The sequence below is a fragment of the Astatotilapia calliptera genome, chromosome 3 (genome assembly GCF_900246225.1).
Source record: "Astatotilapia calliptera chromosome 3, fAstCal1.2, whole genome shotgun sequence".
NCBI classification, from domain to species: Eukaryota; Metazoa; Chordata; class Actinopteri; order Cichliformes; family Cichlidae; genus Astatotilapia; species Astatotilapia calliptera.
In genome coordinates, this window is record NC_039304.1 from 22,333,403 (window position 1) to 22,350,769 (window position 17,367).

Consider the following 17,367-nt stretch of genomic DNA (forward strand, 5'->3'; position numbering starts at 1 on the left):
GCATTGTAGATGTTATTACGTGTTTTACCGTCTTTATGGTGCTAGCTTAAAGTTACGGTGTAAACGTTAGCTTATATTGGAGTAAAGCTGTTACTGGTTAAACGATGTTAGCACAGAAATATTACTTCTGTCATGACTGATGAAGTTACTAGTTAATAAAGTTTCCAGTAAAGTGTTTAATCGCAGCCACAGATGACAGCAAATATCTCGATTAGCTTCAGTGCATCTGTAATAAATATGTGCAAGTTTCAGTTTTTGTTTAAACTGTATGATACTTATACTGACCCAGGGTCAGTGTAAAATACAATCCTAGCTGTGTGAACGAAGCCTGGCTCCTTTAATCCTGCATGACAAACCTCAGGATGCAGGTTATTATTACTCTTTCCTGCTGGCACACCTGTCACACCTGAGAGTCAGCTAGAAACGTACAGTGACGTGGACATCATGCAAAGACTGCCAGACTCTGTAATACTGCAAATGATCAGTGACTCAGGTTAACACTAAACTTTAAACGGCACCTCTGTGTCTCTGGTGCTGAACATCTAGGATTGAGTCAGGCTGCATTGACTGTGGGACTTTAATGTGTTAAAAGCAGTTGAAGACGCTCAGAAACATTTGAAGATTAAAATTTAGCATTATGGCTGCTGGTGGTTTGTAAAGCCTCTACTCAGTGTATTTTTGTTACTAATTTATGTTGTTGTTGTTTAACACAGATTTCAGAAGAGCAATATGCTTAATAGTTTAACTAGATGTCATTTGTCAGTGTGGGACTGCTGAGTCACCGGAAGAACTCATTTCATTCATTCTCCACATGATGTTCATTTACAGAAATGTTTCACAGGAACTGATTTCTCCCAAAGGGTGAACTAGTGTGTTTCCATAGATTACCTCTGTATGAATGTACTTCTTAAATGAAGGCAAGTGTTTTTCCTTTTTTGTTCCTCAGGTACAGTACGTGATATCAAGGCAGGCGGTCATCACTGGGGGTAGACAAGAAGCAGACGTACTTCCAAGAGGGAGCTGCAGTGAGGACACACCAGGTCACTGAGGTCAGAGGTCAGAATCTGAAACAGCTCAGGTTTATATTTTAGAGGTTATAAAAATCAAAATGTATTATTTAAAGAAACCTTTAAATAATAGTCATAATTATGATTATTATAAGAAATATCAAACATTTAAGTGGATTTTCTGTTACACATATTGTGTTAGCCCTGCAATAAACTGGCAGCCTGTCTTTGTCCTGTATCAGCTGGGATAGGCTTCATCCTCCCGCAACCCTGAATTGGATACATTGTATTCCAATTATGTAATCTGATCATTTACAAACTCAAGGTATCTAATCAAAATGTAAGTAATTATTATAAAATGGGAAAGCAGAAATAAGTGTGACATAAATGTAAATGTGTGAGCTGACATAGAGGACAGCTACATGCAGTCTGAAAAACCTTTGTTGTCAAGTTTGCAGGTATATCAGCACGAGACATTCTTACATAGAAGAGACATTAAAGTCTCTGACTCAGTGAAGCATTATTTGGTCCCGTCTGTTTGGATAAATATAGTAAGTTGATGTATGTCCATTTATTGACACATTTTCTTAAGTGCTTATCCAGCTCAGGATCACAGTGGAGCTGCAGCTGGATATGTTCATTAAATAAACCTTACAAAAGTTAACAATAAACCTGCATCCATGTACGTTGTTGTCCACAGGATGAGAAAATCAAACTGGAACACTGTGGAACATGTTTATAAATGTTTGTGTGTTTATGCCTGCGTCTTTCACAGGAGGCGCTGGAAGGTTTCCCTAATAGTTCCTGGTGAATCAAAGCAGAACCATAAAGGTTGCTGGATTGCATGATGGCATTACCCATCTCCTCATCTTAAAGCTGTTATATTAGCACTCGGTGTATTACTAACATAACCACATTAACATTACTGACACTCGCTGACTTTTAATAGTCATTCTATAAATGCTGTCCGTTTAAACGGTCTTACCTGTAAACACTGCATATCCACCGGATTCCAGCCAGAGTGGATTCTGGAGTCTTCCACGCTCCTGTTAGTGATCCTCCATCTGGATGGATGAGAACAACCTTCTGAACAATCTAGCAGGAGATGGCCCATATCTATGGGACTGGTTTGTGCTAATGACGCCCATTGTATGGACTGATAACAGCCGAAGCGGGTGAATAAAGTCACCCAGTAGCTAGCTGTGCCATTACCCAGCATACATCACTCCCTCCGTAAATGCAATAAACCATACAAAAGTATTATTCTACCTGTTTTTCAGGTAGTTGTTTACATTATATAATTTATTGTGTTCTGTATATGTCACTACAATGTGATTTGGAAAATGTCTAAATATACCGACAAAAGGCACTTCCGCGGCAATCTCTTCAATCGGAGGACCCTTCACGTCAATTCCCGACGCGAGAGGGGTACCCTGCGCGTCCATAAGTGCAGCAGAGGGAGCCTGACCATGCGTCACACGTTTGACGAGTTGGGAGTGAGAACGTGTTGGCAATAGATGTAGGCTGCTGGGGGATTCCCATGATGCATTGAGTTTTTCCTTTCCAGTCACCTTTCTCACTCACTATGTATTAATAGACCTCTCTGCATTGAATCATATCTGTTATTAACCTCTGTCTCTCTTCCACAGCATGTCTTTTATCCTGCCTTCCTTCTCTCACCCCAACCGGTCGCAGCAGATGGCTCCGCCCCTCCCTGAGCCTGGTTCTGCCGGAGGTTTCTTCCTGTTAAAAGGGAGTTTTTCCTTCCCACTGTTGCCAAAGTGCTTGCTCATAGGGGGTCATATGATTGTTGGGTTTTTCTCTGTATCTATGAAGCGCCTTGAGGCGACTTATGTTGTGATTTGGCGCTATATAAATAAAATTGAATTGAATTGAATTCGATGCTGGCGTGACCACAGACCACACGTCTGTTGTTGCTCACAGTGGTCCTAGGGACTGCTCAGGGAGTTTGTGTGTTCGCTCAGATACATGAAAAATTAGAGAGAACATTGGCCCTGAGTACTTTCTCCCACACTGAAAACACTGGAATGATACAATTATTTGAACATTACCTAATAAGACTGATTCAGGACAGACAATTAGTTATGTTAAACTTTCCTAGCAGTCCTTCACAAACAGGGAACAGTCTGTCTATTCTCTCCATCTGTCAGCTGCTGCTGGCTCTTCCTCCTCCTTTTCCTCACACACTGCTGAGTTTGTCCTGGTGGATCATCAGGGGTGCAAAGCCTCACAGATGATGTGCAGCAGTGGGTCCCTCAGTCTGTCCTCACTCTGGACACTTGCAGTTGTCACACATGGAAATCAAATGTGTGATAAGCTGCAGGATTCAAACACAAGTGTAACTTATAAATACATGCTCATACTTTTATTCCACAATCAGAGAGAAAGAAACAGAGAGAGAGTGCAGGACAGACAGACAGGTGACAGTCTCAGGTGTATACACTGCTACAAAACGTTGGTTTGTCTGTGTTACTGCTGCGTGTCTTCCCCATGTTGCCTCAGTGGTACCTCTGTTACCTTTCTTTGTGTTTCCTGGTTCCTCATTCCTTGGTTCTGGTCCACCCTCAGGTTATAAGTTCATGCTTAGTTTTCCCCAGTATGGATTTACTTTATTTTCTTTCTTTTTTTGCCTGTCCCGTTTGGCTCTTTTGCCATCAGAATTATTGTCTAAAGGCAAAGAAAGATGCCCAACAGATTTACTTTACCAAATTGACCATCCCAGCCTTGCCATATTGGTCCATTTGATTCACCTTTTAGTGTTTATTTTATTTTCACTTGCTGTATACGGGACAGACTTGACTGGAGAAAGAAGGAGAGAAAGAAAGAGGGAAAGAGAAACAGCTGAGAAGAGGGACGGGGGAGAAGGGCAAAAAACAAAAACCAACAGAATGGGCAGGGAAAAAAAATAATAAAATAAAAAATAAAAAAACAAAAAAAGGAAAAAAAATGCATATATTGATCACCTGGATCACCTGTTGAGAAAGAAAAGTGAAAACAAGCAGAAGAGAACAAGAGTAATAGAATAAACAACATCACAATGATATTTGGGAATATGACAGTAAATACTAAATATTAAACATTATTGTGCAGCACATAAGATCAACAGAACACAGTGTACTTTGAGGTAGGAGCAAAAAGGGTGTAGTTTGTGGGTGTGATCACCCGTGTGTACACCTGTGAGCATGGACGCGCTTGTTTTTTTAAAAGGTTACTTCATGTAATGATCTGCTAGAGGGTGTGGGGGGGCCACAGCCCCGTCCTCCAGGGCATGAAGCAGGTATGGAGGAGATCAAAACTCCAGACATCCAGAGGCCCCCAGAACACAAGAGACCAAGGAAGACCCACAGAGGGGCAGCCGCGCCACTGTCCCAGAAAGAGCTAAGGAGAGTCCCAGATGACGGTTCACCCAGCAGCCGCGGAGCAGAAGCCAGGGGGAGCTGCAGTGACGCGCCCGTGAGCTCCGCCGGCAGCCAGCTGTGCCTGAGTGACCGAGCCCCAGGCCGAGAGGCCGGGGGCACCCCACCTCCGAAGTGGCCCGAGCGAGCCCCAGGCTCCAGGCCCCGATAAGCGGCCGCCAAGGAGTGAGCCGGTGTGTACCTGGACGCCCATCCCCATCCCCAGACACAAAGAACCACCAACGCACTGATGTCTGAGGGAGTCCGCCACTGGCAGGGGAAGTGATGTCCCCAGAGAGGTGGCGTCTGATACCCAACCTGACATATAGACACAGACATACAGGCACACACAGATACAAACATCCATTCCCACCCTCATGCTCTCATATGCACTTACACCACACTCAACCGACGTGGAGACAGACATAAAGAGACGCTGTACACACGATCACACTCCCCAAGCGTACTCTACTAACCGGGTCTAGGTACCCTTGCCCCTGGAGGGGGGAACTGCACCCAGACCCAGGTGGTGTTACCCTTTTCCCTGCGGTGGGGAGAGGCAGAAAAATTTAGAAAAAAGATTTACTTTATTTTCACTGTTCCTCCCGTTTGCAGTATTGATCTGCCTTAAATAAGAGCTTCATGTCTGAATTTGAGTCCTCTTCTTCTATAATTCAACACGTCTGCCGCTGCATCTGTGACAGGGACAGACAGTCACAAAGGAAGAAAGACAAATGTCTGTGTCTATATGTCAGGTTGGGTATCAGACGCCACCTCTCTGGGGACATCTCAGGCCTCCAAACCTTGGAGGGCCTATCTCCACCCACCACCACTTTCCCTGCCGGTGGCAGACTCCCTCAGGTGTCGGTGCGTTGGTGGTTCTTTGTGTCTGGGGGTGGGCGTCCGGGTACACACCGGCTCACTCCTTGGCGGCCGCTTATTGGGGCTCGCTCGGGCCACTTCGGAGGTGGGGTGCCCCCGGCCTCTCGGCCTGGGGCTCGGTCACTCAGGCACAGCTGGCTGCCGGCGGAGCTCACGGGCAGGTCACTGCAGCTCCCCCTGGCTTCTGCTCCGAGGCTGCTGCATGAGCCCTCATCTGGGACTCTCCTCAGCTCTTACTTGAACAGTGGCGCGGCTGCCCCTCTGTGGGTCTTCCTTGGTCTCTTGTGCTCTGAGGGCCTCTGGATGTCTGGAGTTTTGATCTCCTCCATACCTGCTTCATAGCATAGAGGACGGGGCTGTGGCTCCCCACACTCCCTAGCAGATCATTACATGGAGAAACCTTTGGAATGCAAGCATGCTGATCCACACAGGTGTGCACACAGGTGTACACATGGGTATTCACAGACGTGGACTACAGCTTTCTTGGCTGCTGCCTCAAAGCACATTGTGCGCTGTCTATCTTGCGTGCTGCACAATATCGTTTATTATTTAGTAATTATTGATATCTATTGCTAGCTAGTTTATTGTGATGGTGCTTTTTTTTTTTTTTTTTTCTTATTATGTTGCTCTTTGTTGTTTGCTTTCTCTTCTGTTTTTTTTCTCTCCATACAGGTGATCCAGGTGTTTTGTTTTTTTTTGTTTGTTTGTTTGTTTTTTTTCTCTCTTCCCCCCCTTCTCACTGTCTCTTCTCCCCTTTGGTTTTCTTTCTCTCCCTCTCTTTCATTCTTTCCCCCTGTCCTATCCCACAGTTATGTCTGTCCCGTTTGTAACAACTGAAAATAAAATAAACTCATAATTATAATAAAGGTCAATCAAATGGACCAATATGGCAAGGCCACGATGATCCACTTGATAAAATAAATCCGCTTGGCATCTTTCTTGGCCTTAAGACAACAATTCTGATGGCTATAGATCCAAACGGGACAAAAAAAAAAAAAAAAAAAAAGACAAAGACAGGAAATAAAGACACGACTCCAACACAAACATGTTCACAGACATTACTTATTATGCCATCAAGTCTGCAGAGAAACCACCAAAGCTCTCCTTTGCAGCACTTTGTGCGTCATACTTTACACTCCATTTAAACTAGAGGAGGAGAGGCTAGAAAACATAATTCTGAGAGGTGTCCATGAGGGAGCCTTGGGGCTATCGTGCCTCATACCTAGTCTGTGCTTCTGTTAGGTCTCCCATGTTTAGTCACTTTTGTCTTTGACAAAAACTTGCTGTTTAGTCTCAGTGTTAGTTTAAAGTTTTATCTCCCACGTCAGTCTGACATAGTTCAGCTGTGTCTTGTTTTCCCCAGCTGTGTTTTCCTAATTAGCTTGTGTGTATTTAAGTCCTCAGTTTCCCTTTGATCTTTGTCACAGGCTGTGTATCTGTGTGTTTCCCTGTCAGTTAATCATTTCCTGTTAGGTTATTTGTTTATTCAGCTTGTTTCTTGCAATAAAGCTGCATTCTAAGATTAACTTCTACCTACTGAGTCCTGCATTTGGCTCCTCCCTCTGCCTGCTCCACAGCACCCCCAGGCCAAATTATCACTATTTTGTGCACTAAAAGGAGGAGGAGGAAGCACATGGTTATTATTTCCACCATCCATGTGTCTTATATGGTCACATGACCATTGAACGTTTACCCAAAATGCACTTTTTGAAATTTTCTCCAGTCATTTATCAGAAAACTGATCAAATATTTATGGAACCAAATTTTTTGTTTATATTTTTATTCATGCTGTTGTTTGAGGTGTTTATTGAAATCATAATGTAGCTAAGGGTGTGCTTTTCATGGCCCGGATCACGTCAGAGTTCATCCTCACAGAACTGTCAGCATTACTGTAAACAATGTTTTAAAAGCAGCTCTTTGTTCTAAACACCAGGTGTCACTTTACCTGTGATAGTAACTCCCAGCATGTGTAGGTTTGATCTCTGCTGTATGTATGAAACACATGTAAAGAAACCACAGTGTCAGTTCAATGATGCTTTTATTTTGAAAGTAAAGAATTGAAAGAAATGAACCCGAGTAAGTTTACAGTCAGTTATCTGTGTCTGGATTTGGATTCAGATGAAAAATAAAGAAACATTTCAGCTTCTAGAAATTCCTCCACAGCACTGACACACATTTTTATATCAAACTAAATCCGCTGTTTACATTTTTATCATGATAGTCAGATTAAGTTTAACATCTTTTAAGTGTTTAAGAAAAATACCTGCATGATTATCAAAGAAGAGAAAAAAGAGGAACTGTTGGATTTTGCTTAACTTAATAGAAAAGACTCAAGTTAAAAGCAAACATGTGGGCCAGCAGTCACCAAAATAACAGACTGACCAACACAGGACAGTGGAGCCAATAAAAAAATAATGCAGTTTACCAACGTATAGAAAATAGTCATTACCTAATCGAGGAGCAGCACTTTATGAAGAGCCGACTCAAAGAAAGGACAAAGAGAAGAGAATCACTGAGCATTTAACTGGATTTATTTAAATCAAAGATCACAAGAAGAAGTAAATTATCTGAGTCAGTAGAATCAGAGGAGAAGTAGAAACAAATAAACACAAAACTAGAAACCAACCAGGAAGAGAGAGAGAGCAAGAAACTGATTCCAGCAGGTGATTTACTTCCAGTCCAAACAGGAAGTGTTGGAGCTGTCACACCTCTCACATGGTGAAAATCAGATGACCACTGAAGGTGGTATGATGGTTCTGATTGTCATATATCCTTGTTTTAGCATGGAGAAGTACAAACACCTGATCTCCAACCTCTAGAAGCAGTGAGGCTCCATTAGAGCCACTCACACGACCAGATGTTGGAGCTTCATATCCAATACAAATGAGCTCTCCATTCTTGAACAACACACCACCAGTCTGAATGTCTCCATGTCCTAACATGTGCAACTCAAAGTGGTAGACTCCTCTCACTGGTGCAGTGAAAATACCTGTGTGACATTTGTTTTTGTTAAATGGAAAATCAAAACATCTGGAACATCAGCCTGACATCAACATAGCTGAGAAGTGACATTCAGTGTTATTACCTGTGTGTGGGTTGTATGCATTTCCAATGTTTGTGACAACACGTTTGAAGATCACAGTAGTATCTATGTTATAGGGTCCAGTGTCTCCATGGCCTTGACCCAGCAGAGAGGCTGAGAAAGCAACCTGTTTGACTGAGACAGAGAGAAATGTCATTATTTTCAACTTTCTCTTTTAGAGTTAGACTCTTCCCAAAAAAGTGACCATGACAAAAACTTTAATCTTCAATGAAATCTTTGACAATTGAAAGCATGTAGAAAGCAAACTCGTCCTTTAGATCAGACAGGAAGTTACTTTGTAGCTTCTGCCAAGACAACAAACTGTGTTACTCCGTGTTTTAGTTGCATTTTGGTTTGTGCTTCAGACAAACATAAACTCAGTTTAATGTCATTCAATAAATTAGATCCACTAATGAACTTAATGTGTGCTCTGAAGCTTAAAGAGTGATTTAGAGCTGATCGAAGAAGTTTTTAGTATCAGTGTCTTAAATACAGAATTAAATTGACCAAATTACTGTTTATGTTTGTATTTCTGAATTCATGGTCAAACATTAAGTGCTGTGGTGAATGCTCTACACTACTATGCAGGCCACATTTGGTGATAACCACACAGTGAGCATTGGTTAGAAAGTGCTCCCTTAATGCAGACAAAGAATCGTGACACAGTCGACAGTTTTACTGCTCTTTAATGCAGCACAGAGAATATGTGTGTGTGTGTAATTCTGAAAAATCTGAAAAAGTATAAGATTGTCATTAAAAACTCACTTATAATAAATCAGGATGCAACAGCATGAGCTAGCTACTGTATGCCAACTTAGCAGCTATATCCAATGTACAGCTGATGTAGCAGGCTAGCATGACACAAAATCCTCCTCACCATATTATACGGCATGTTAAAATTCGCTAGAAACTGAAAACTCGTTCAGAGCCAGCACGACTTAATGAACAGTTGGACGCACACAGAGACACAAGCAGCAGTCAACTGTTAATGTGATGAAGCCCTGAAAGAAGAGACTACAGCATGGCTGAACCAGTTCTAAATGCTCCATATGCACTAAACACAGTCCGTGACTGCCCCCTTGTGGGCAGTTTGAAAAATAATCATGTCCATTGCATCTTCAGAACAATTACACAAATGTGAAAATGTGACAAATACAGAAAGAGTTCAGCATTTCTATTTTCAGATTCCCACACAGTACCTTGTAGCTCCCGTTTCAGCTCGTCGATCTCCGTTTTCTGACTCTGCAGTTCAGTTTTCTGATTCTCCAAATTTGCTGCTTGTTCTGAGAAAAACACAAACAGAAAACAAAATCTCACTGACAGCGCACAAGGATTCACATGTTTCTAAGTAACTGTGACTCATTCTGTTCATGCTACACTGAGCGGTGGTCTCCTCCACGTCCTCTCATTCTCCACCTCACACACTGTAGAGACACAGGACCACAACTCCTACAGGTGCTGGGTGGAGAATGGTTGAAGAAGCAGACTTGTTTGACTGCATCACTGAACAAACTGATTCTCATTTGAAATTTGTGCAGTTAAACTCTGTCATCTTTATCCACAGTCTAGGAATTCGACACTCCGTGTTTCTTTATTCAGGCATGATTCATAGACTATATATAAGTTGGCCACTAAATGTCATTCATCAAGCAATCGATGTCGTTAAAGACTAGAAAAGTGATCTGGGTTTGACTCTGCCTATGTGTGTTTTCCTGTCTTCTACTGTCCCTCCTCCAATAAAGAAAAAATGCCTGAGAGAAAAATACAATCTGATTCTGATTGTGTTTTTCCTCTGCATTAAAGGCTTAAAAATTCATATACATTCAATTCCCTGTATGATGTGACATCATGTAGTCGACAGACTGAATAATGAGACAAGCTTCACGCCCTGGAGGACGGGGCTGTGCCCCCCCCACACCCTCTAGCAGATTATTACATGAAGGAACCTTTTAAAAAAACAAAAAACAAGCGCGTCCATGCTCACAGGTGTACACACGGGTGATCACACCCACAAACTACACCCTTTTTGGCTCCTACCTCAAAGCACACTGTGTTCTGTTGATCTTATGTGCTGCACAATAATGTTTAACATTTAGTATTTACTGTCATATTCCCATATATCATTGTGACGTTGTTTATTCTATTACTCTTGTTCTCTTCTGCTTGCTTTCTTTTTTCTTTCTCAGCAGGTGATCCAGGTGATTGATATATGCATTTTTTTCTCTGCCCGTTCTGTTGGTTTTTGTCTTTTGCCCTTCTCCCCCGTCCCTCTTCTCAGCTGTTTCTCTTTCCCTCTTTCTTTCTCCCCTTCTTTCCCCCAGTCAAGTCTGTCTCATGTTCAGTAAGTGAAAATAAAATAAACAATAAAAGGAAAAAAAAAAAAAAAAAAAAAAAATGAGACAAGCATGTGTTCACTGTAAATTTGATCTCATCTTGAAGAAATGAAACATTGTTCAAAAAAGCTGCCTCCATAAATGAATTACTATGTATTCAACAACAGTAATGTGGTTGTTTTGTCATATGAATGCACGACTGTTTTACCCTCCACAACATGAGTCAGTGAAACAACTTCATCTTCTTGTGTCTGTGATACAGCACACATCCTCTTTACTGCACGATGGCATAATCATCGATATCATGTCATACACATATACAAATGTGACATTTATACAGTGCTGTGCAAACATTTTAGGCAGGTGAGAAAAATGCTGCAAACAAAAAATAAACTTTCAAAAATGGAAGTGTTAATCATTTATTTTCATCAATTAACAATATTTAGTGAATGAACAAATGAGAAATCTAAATCAAATCAATATTTGGTTTCGAAGTGTTTGCTATGAAGAGGAGCTGTGAGCTGTTTCATTATAAACACATTCCAGTCAGTTCCTGATCCTGAGATGAAAGGAAACGTTTTTTGTTCTGCTATAAAATATTAAGATGTTTCAAAGTTTTATACTTTACAATCAAATATGCAAAACAACATATTTTAATATCATACGTCATTAGGAGGATATATTTACAGCTCCATGATAGTTTCACTACAGCTTTTCTGAAGTCACATTGATGTATGAAACTGTACCTTGATTCTCTCTCTGTAGGACAGTGATCCTCTCATTCTGCACAGCCAATGAGGCGGTCAGCTCTCTCAGCACTGCATTGATGTCCTGTGTATTGGACTGTTGGACTTCAGTCACAGTCTGATCTGCTGAAACAGAGCAGACTAGAAGAAGAAGTGGGAAAAACATGATGATCTTCATTCTGTTGCCAGAAACCTGCTGTATAACTGTCATCTGTTAATCTGAGAGTTTTATAACAAGGGGAAAAGAGGCGTGAATGAGGAGGTTACTGCCCTACATGTCCCCTCCTCCTCCACCTCACACACGGCAGAGCCACAGGACCCCACCTCCTACAGGGGCTGTTGGTGAATGACTCAATAATCAGACGTTGACAGCAGGACTGAACAATCTGAGTAATGGAAACAGGGCAGGAATGAATTCTCCTGTGAATTCATATATTTGTATATACAGACATGGACACAATTATTGGTACCCTTTGGTCAATAAAAGAAAAACTCACAATGGTCAGGGAAATAACTTTAATCTGATAAAAGTAATAGTAAATACAAATTCTATAAATCTTAACCAATGAAAGTGAGACATTGCTTTTCAACCATGTATTAAACTGGTTCTTGTCATCCCCTTACTGAATAGAGAGAACATGGCTCTATAAACTCTATGACAAAATATTTATAATGATTTAATTCAATCATCTTCCGGAAGAGAGAGACATGCACAGCCCAAAGCCAGTTGCAGATCTACCATTAGAAGCCAAAATGTGTCTCATATAGGTGTTATTTTCACACATAGTTTTGATAAAAACAATCCTTCTGTGTTACTAGTTCCACTTTTTCAGTCTGGTTTCCTATATTTTATTAATATGCTTCTGCTGCTCTGCACTAAACTTCCTGTTTTTTAAACTTCCACTAACTTAAGCCTCTGTTGCTAAGGCGATCTGTCACCCCCTGACCTAGTTCTCTCTCACAGCTGGTTTTGCTTTGTACAGGCCTTTATTAAAATACATAAAACAATATAATCAGAAAATAAGCACTAAGAATATATATTTATTCCGTAACACATGCTTCAACAGAATTATTTAAAAAATAAATGCATGAAACAGGCCTGGACAAAAATGATGGTACCCACAACTTAATATTCTGTTGCACAACCTTTTGAGGCAATCACTGCAATCAAACGATTCCTGTGACTGTCAATAAGACTTCTGCACCTCTCAGCAGGTATTTTGCCCCACTCCTCATGAGCTAATTGCTCCAGCTTTTTCCAGTTTGAAGGGCGCCTTTTCCAGACTGCATGTTTCAGCTCCTTCCAAAGATGCTCAGTAGTCCAATGTTTTCCTCTTAGCCATTCTTGGGTGTTTTTAGCTATGTGTTTTGGGTCATTGTCCTGTTGTAAGACCCATAACCTGCGACTGAGACCAAGCTTTCTGACATTGACCAGCACATTTTTCTCTAGAATCCCTTGACAGCCTTGAGATTTCATTGTACCCTGCACACATTCAAGACAGCCTGTGCCAGATGCAGCAAAGCAGCCCCAGAACATAACCGAGCCTCCCCCCCCATGTTCCACAGTTGAGACAGTGTTCTTTTCTTGATATGCTTCATTTTTCCTTCTGTGAACATAGAGCTAATGTGCCTTGGCAAAAAGTTCAATTTTTGTCTCTTAAAGATGTGAGTGAAGTTGCCCCCCCACCTTCTTCAAATCCAACAAAAGTGAAACAAACGTTTGTGCTGCAAAAATTTTCATTTGTGCTGCTATAATTTTAAAGATATTCAAGAAAATTTCTAAAGGTCATTAGAGGTCAACCAGCCCCCCCCCCCCCCCCCCCCCCCATATTAATGGAATCAAACAAAACTGGTGTCAATCAACTGTGCTATGTTTGTGCTGGTTTGTGCTACTAAAATTGTCGTTTGTGCTGCTTCTGTTTTAAAGATATTAACCCTCTCCAGGCAGACATTGCAGATTTGCAACAGTTAAGAGCCAACAACCTGATTACCCCACATACACTCAACAAAAATATAAACGCAACACCTTTGTTACTGCTCCCATTCCCCATGGGATGGACGTAGAGACCTAAAATTCATTCCAGATACACAATATAACCATCCCTCCCAAACAGTGGTCACAAATCAGTCCAAATGTGTGGTAGTGGGCACATCTGCTATATTGAGATAATCCATCCCACCTCACAGGTGTGCCACATCAGGATGCTGATCTGACATCATGAGTAGTGCACAGTTGTACCTCAGACTGCCCACAACAAAAGGCCACCCTGGAATGTGCAGTTTTTTGCGCTATTGGGGGTCTGGGGACCCAGAACCGGTCAGTATCTGGTGTGACCACCATTTGCCTCATGCAGTGCAACACATCGTCGCATGGAGTCTATCAGATTGTCAATTGTGGCCTGTGGAATGTTGGTCCACTCCACTTCAATGGCTGTGCGAGGTTGTTGGATATTCGTGGGAACTGGTACACGCTGTCGTATACGCCGGTCAAGCACATCCCGAACATGCTCAATGGGTGACATGTCCGGTGAGTATGCTGGCCATGCAAGAACTGGGACATTCTCAGCTGCCATCTGCCCTGAACAATGTGAACCATGATTCATCCGTGAAGCGCACACCTCTCCAACGTGCCAGACGCCATCGAATGTGAGCATTTGCCCACACAAGTCTGTTACGGCGACGAGCTGGAGTCAGGTCAAGACCCCGATGAGGATGACGGGCATGCAGTTGAGTGTCCCTGAGACGGTTTCTGACAGTTTGTGCAGAAATTGTTTGGTTGTGCAAACCAATTGTTCCAGCAGCTGTCTGGGTGGCTGGTCTCAGACGATCTTGGAGGTGAACCTGCTGGATGTGGAGGTCCTGGGCTGGTGTGGTTACACGAGGTCTGCGGTTGTGAGGCCGGTTGGATGTGCTGCCATATTCTCTGAAACGCCTGTGGAGACGGCTTATGGTTGAGAAATGAACATTCAATGCACGGGCGACAGATCTGGTTGACATTCCTGCTGTCAGCATGCCAATTGCACGCTCCCTCATTGCTTGTGGCATCTGTGGCATTTTGCTGTGAGACAAAACTGCACATTCCAGGGTGGCCTTTTGTTGTGGGCAGTCTGAGGTACACCTGTGCACTACTCATGATGTCAGATCAGCATCCTGATGTGGCACACCTGTGAGGTGGGATGGATTATCTCAATATAGCAGATGTGCCCACTACCACACATTTGGACTGATTTGTGACCACTGTTTGGGAGGGATGGTTATATTGTGTATCTGGAATGAATTTTAGGTCTCTACGTCCATCCCATGGGGAATGGGAGCAGTAACAAAGGTGTTGCGTTTATATTTTTGTTCAGTGTATATATTTATGTGATCATGATCCTTAAAACAAACATTTAAATAAAAAACAGATTAACAAAAAATCTGAAAATAAGAGCGACCACAATCAACTGGCCTCAGATCAGCTAACAGTGTATAGTTCACCTGTCTCTGCATTTAGGAGTACAGTTTGGTGGCTGAGCATAAAAACAGTCTCACCTGATTCTTGATTCACTCTGATAAAGTTTTCATCATGTTATATACATCCAGTGTTAGCTCCTGGCTCTCTGGCTGGCTAACAGTTAGCTGAGATACCTGTGCTGTCCTCATGTGTGCTGCTGCCAGTTGTTGATTCTCATCAAATTTGCTTTGAAGACACTTTTTTTCTTGTGCTGTTGGTGCCTGTTTGCATCAAGTGTGATGATCACACTGAGATCAGGGACCGACCTACCTGAGAAACCTGAGATCTATTATTGAACTCCATCAATCTTCTTAACCCATCATCCAGGGTCGTGACCTATTAAGCACTGACTGAATTAAAAAAATACATAAATTATAAAATAATAAAAATAAATTGGATTTTTTTAAAATTACTATTGAGTTTTTATGTTGAAATCTTTATTTGTTATATAACAAAGTTTTTCCTGAAGCAACTGACAGTCTGATGTTTGTCTTTCCTGTAACTACAACAGCAAGTAAACCCAGAGCCACACTGACAGCACACAGTTCAGTCATACCAGCAGGGGGCAGTGTGACACTGAGCTGCTCTGTGGAGGGCTCTGTTGGCTGGAAGTTTGACTGGTTCAGACGTGATTCACAGTTTTCTGGAGCTCAGAAAATAGGAGCTGGAACATCAGAGCACACGATCAGTATTTCAGAAGGAGGCATCTATTACTGCAGAGGAGGGAGAGGAGATCCAGTTTTCTCCACAGAGGACAGTGCTGCAGTTACAATTCAGGAACAAGGTGAGGGTGAAATTTTGTTGTGAGATAAAACACAAAACCATGATGATATTAAAGAAGCACTTAATAACTTTAGTTTTTAAAATTTAGTTTTTGTTGTCTGTTTATTTGTTTGTTGAACAGTTTTGGCTGCTGTGAATCTGCAGCACAGCTGGTCTCAGATATTCACTGGTGACACAATCACTCTCAGATGTGAGATTCAGGGAGGTGAAGGAAAGGTGTGGAAATATGAATGGACAGCACCCAACACAAACAGCCCTCCAACATCCAGTGAATACAGGATCAGCAGAGTTTCAGTGTCCCACAGTGGAGACTACAGATGTCGGGGTAGCAGTGACTATCTCTTAACAGGATGGAGTGATGCCTTCAGACTGACAGTTTCATGTGAGTTGGACCATGATTCATGCTGACATTTCATGTTTTCATGTTTACATCTGTCTTAACAGGAGAACTCCAACAATGATCCAGCTGTCTGCAGGCAGCTCAGGACAACAGTTTTTCTCACTGTGCAAACAGAAAGGAGAGACACCATGGAGGCTCTTAAAATATCAGCAGTTTAAAGAGGAATGTACAGAGATGACAGTTTGATAAGAGAATGATAAATCTGTGAAATTTTTAGTTTGTTAAACAGTCTAATGTGTCACATGCAGGTAGGGATGGGAATGGATAAGAATTTATTGATTCTCATTGGCTCCACTTTGAGAGTCGCCACCATCTCTAAGCAGAATATCAAAGACATTCATGCAGATTAGAGGCTGTGAGGTCAAATGTTTGTGCATGTTGGAGGTATTTCCCCTCTTTGTTGTGATCAGTGTTGGGATCATTACTGGAAAAAAGTAAGGCAAAAAAGTTCTTACACAAAATCAGCACAAAGAGACCTTAAATCAGTTGTCATGGTGATTCTACAGTAGAAACATGAACAGGTAGAAATGGAGCTGCAACCTGACTGCTCATCAGTTTGTTAGGATGAAGTTCATCACTCTTGGTTATTGGCTAGCTTAGCATTAGCATGCTATCCTTGCAGGTGCTTTAAAGAGCTCCAACAAAAACTACTTTGTTTCTGTTTGTAGATAAATTAATCAGTGAAAGTTTAAAGTTTGATCAGTGCTGTAACAAGTTTATTCTTGAGGGTGTTTTAATGTTTTACTTATGTTGTTTCTTCAACAGCAAGTAAACCCAGAGCCACACTGACAGCACAAAGTTCAGTCATACCAGCAGGGGGCAGTGTGACACTGAGCTGCTCTGTGGAGGGCTCTGCTGGCTGGAAGTTTGACTGGTTCAGACGTGATTCAGTCTCTTCTAAAGCTCAGCTCATGAGAGGAAATGAAGCAAACAGAGTTATTAGTGTCTCACAAGGAGGTCTGTACCACTGCAGAGGAGGGAGAGGAGATCCAGTTTACTACACAGAGGCCAGCAGTGACGTCACAGTTAGAGAAACTCGTGAGTTTAATTATTTTATTTCTACAACACTAAGAGGTCATTATGTAATGTGTGCTAACAACTTTATCTAATAGCTGTGAGTTTATTAACCCTCAGATAAGTTTTCTGCTCATTAAGATTACTTGGAGAGGTGGGAAAATAGAAACATTTATTCAACTTTGTTTTTGATTTAAGTCCAAAATTGTGA

The 17,367-nt window shown here is 41.8% G+C and overlaps 2 protein-coding genes across 4 annotated transcripts in view; one reads left to right on the top strand and one right to left on the bottom strand.

The window, feature by feature from the left end:
• Positions 1 to 7,849: 7,849 nt before the first annotated feature.
• LOC113013637 (complement C1q tumor necrosis factor-related protein 3-like) lies at positions 7,850 to 11,644 on the bottom strand. The gene is made up of 4 exons (XM_026154702.1): positions 11,467 to 11,644; positions 9,587 to 9,670; positions 8,391 to 8,522; positions 7,850 to 8,294 (listed from the first exon to the last, which is right to left on the bottom strand). The coding sequence occupies exons 1-4, from the start codon at positions 11,642 to 11,644 to the stop codon at positions 8,017 to 8,019; spliced, it is 672 nt and encodes a 223-aa protein (XP_026010487.1). The 3' UTR covers positions 7,850 to 8,016.
• Positions 11,645 to 15,565: 3,921 nt separating this feature from the next.
• LOC113018950 (sialoadhesin-like) overlaps positions 15,566 to 17,367 on the top strand; it is a 105,292-nt gene continuing 103,490 nt past the window's right edge. For all 3 annotated transcript variants that reach the window (XM_026162411.1, XM_026162410.1, XM_026162408.1), the window contains exons 1-3: positions 15,566 to 15,743; positions 15,864 to 16,124; positions 16,908 to 17,180. In XM_026162411.1, the coding sequence (XP_026018196.1) occupies positions 17,054 to 17,180 (127 nt within the window). In that variant the 5' untranslated portion in view covers positions 15,566 to 15,743; positions 15,864 to 16,124; positions 16,908 to 17,053. The remainder of the gene's footprint in view (positions 15,744 to 15,863; positions 16,125 to 16,907; positions 17,181 to 17,367) is intronic.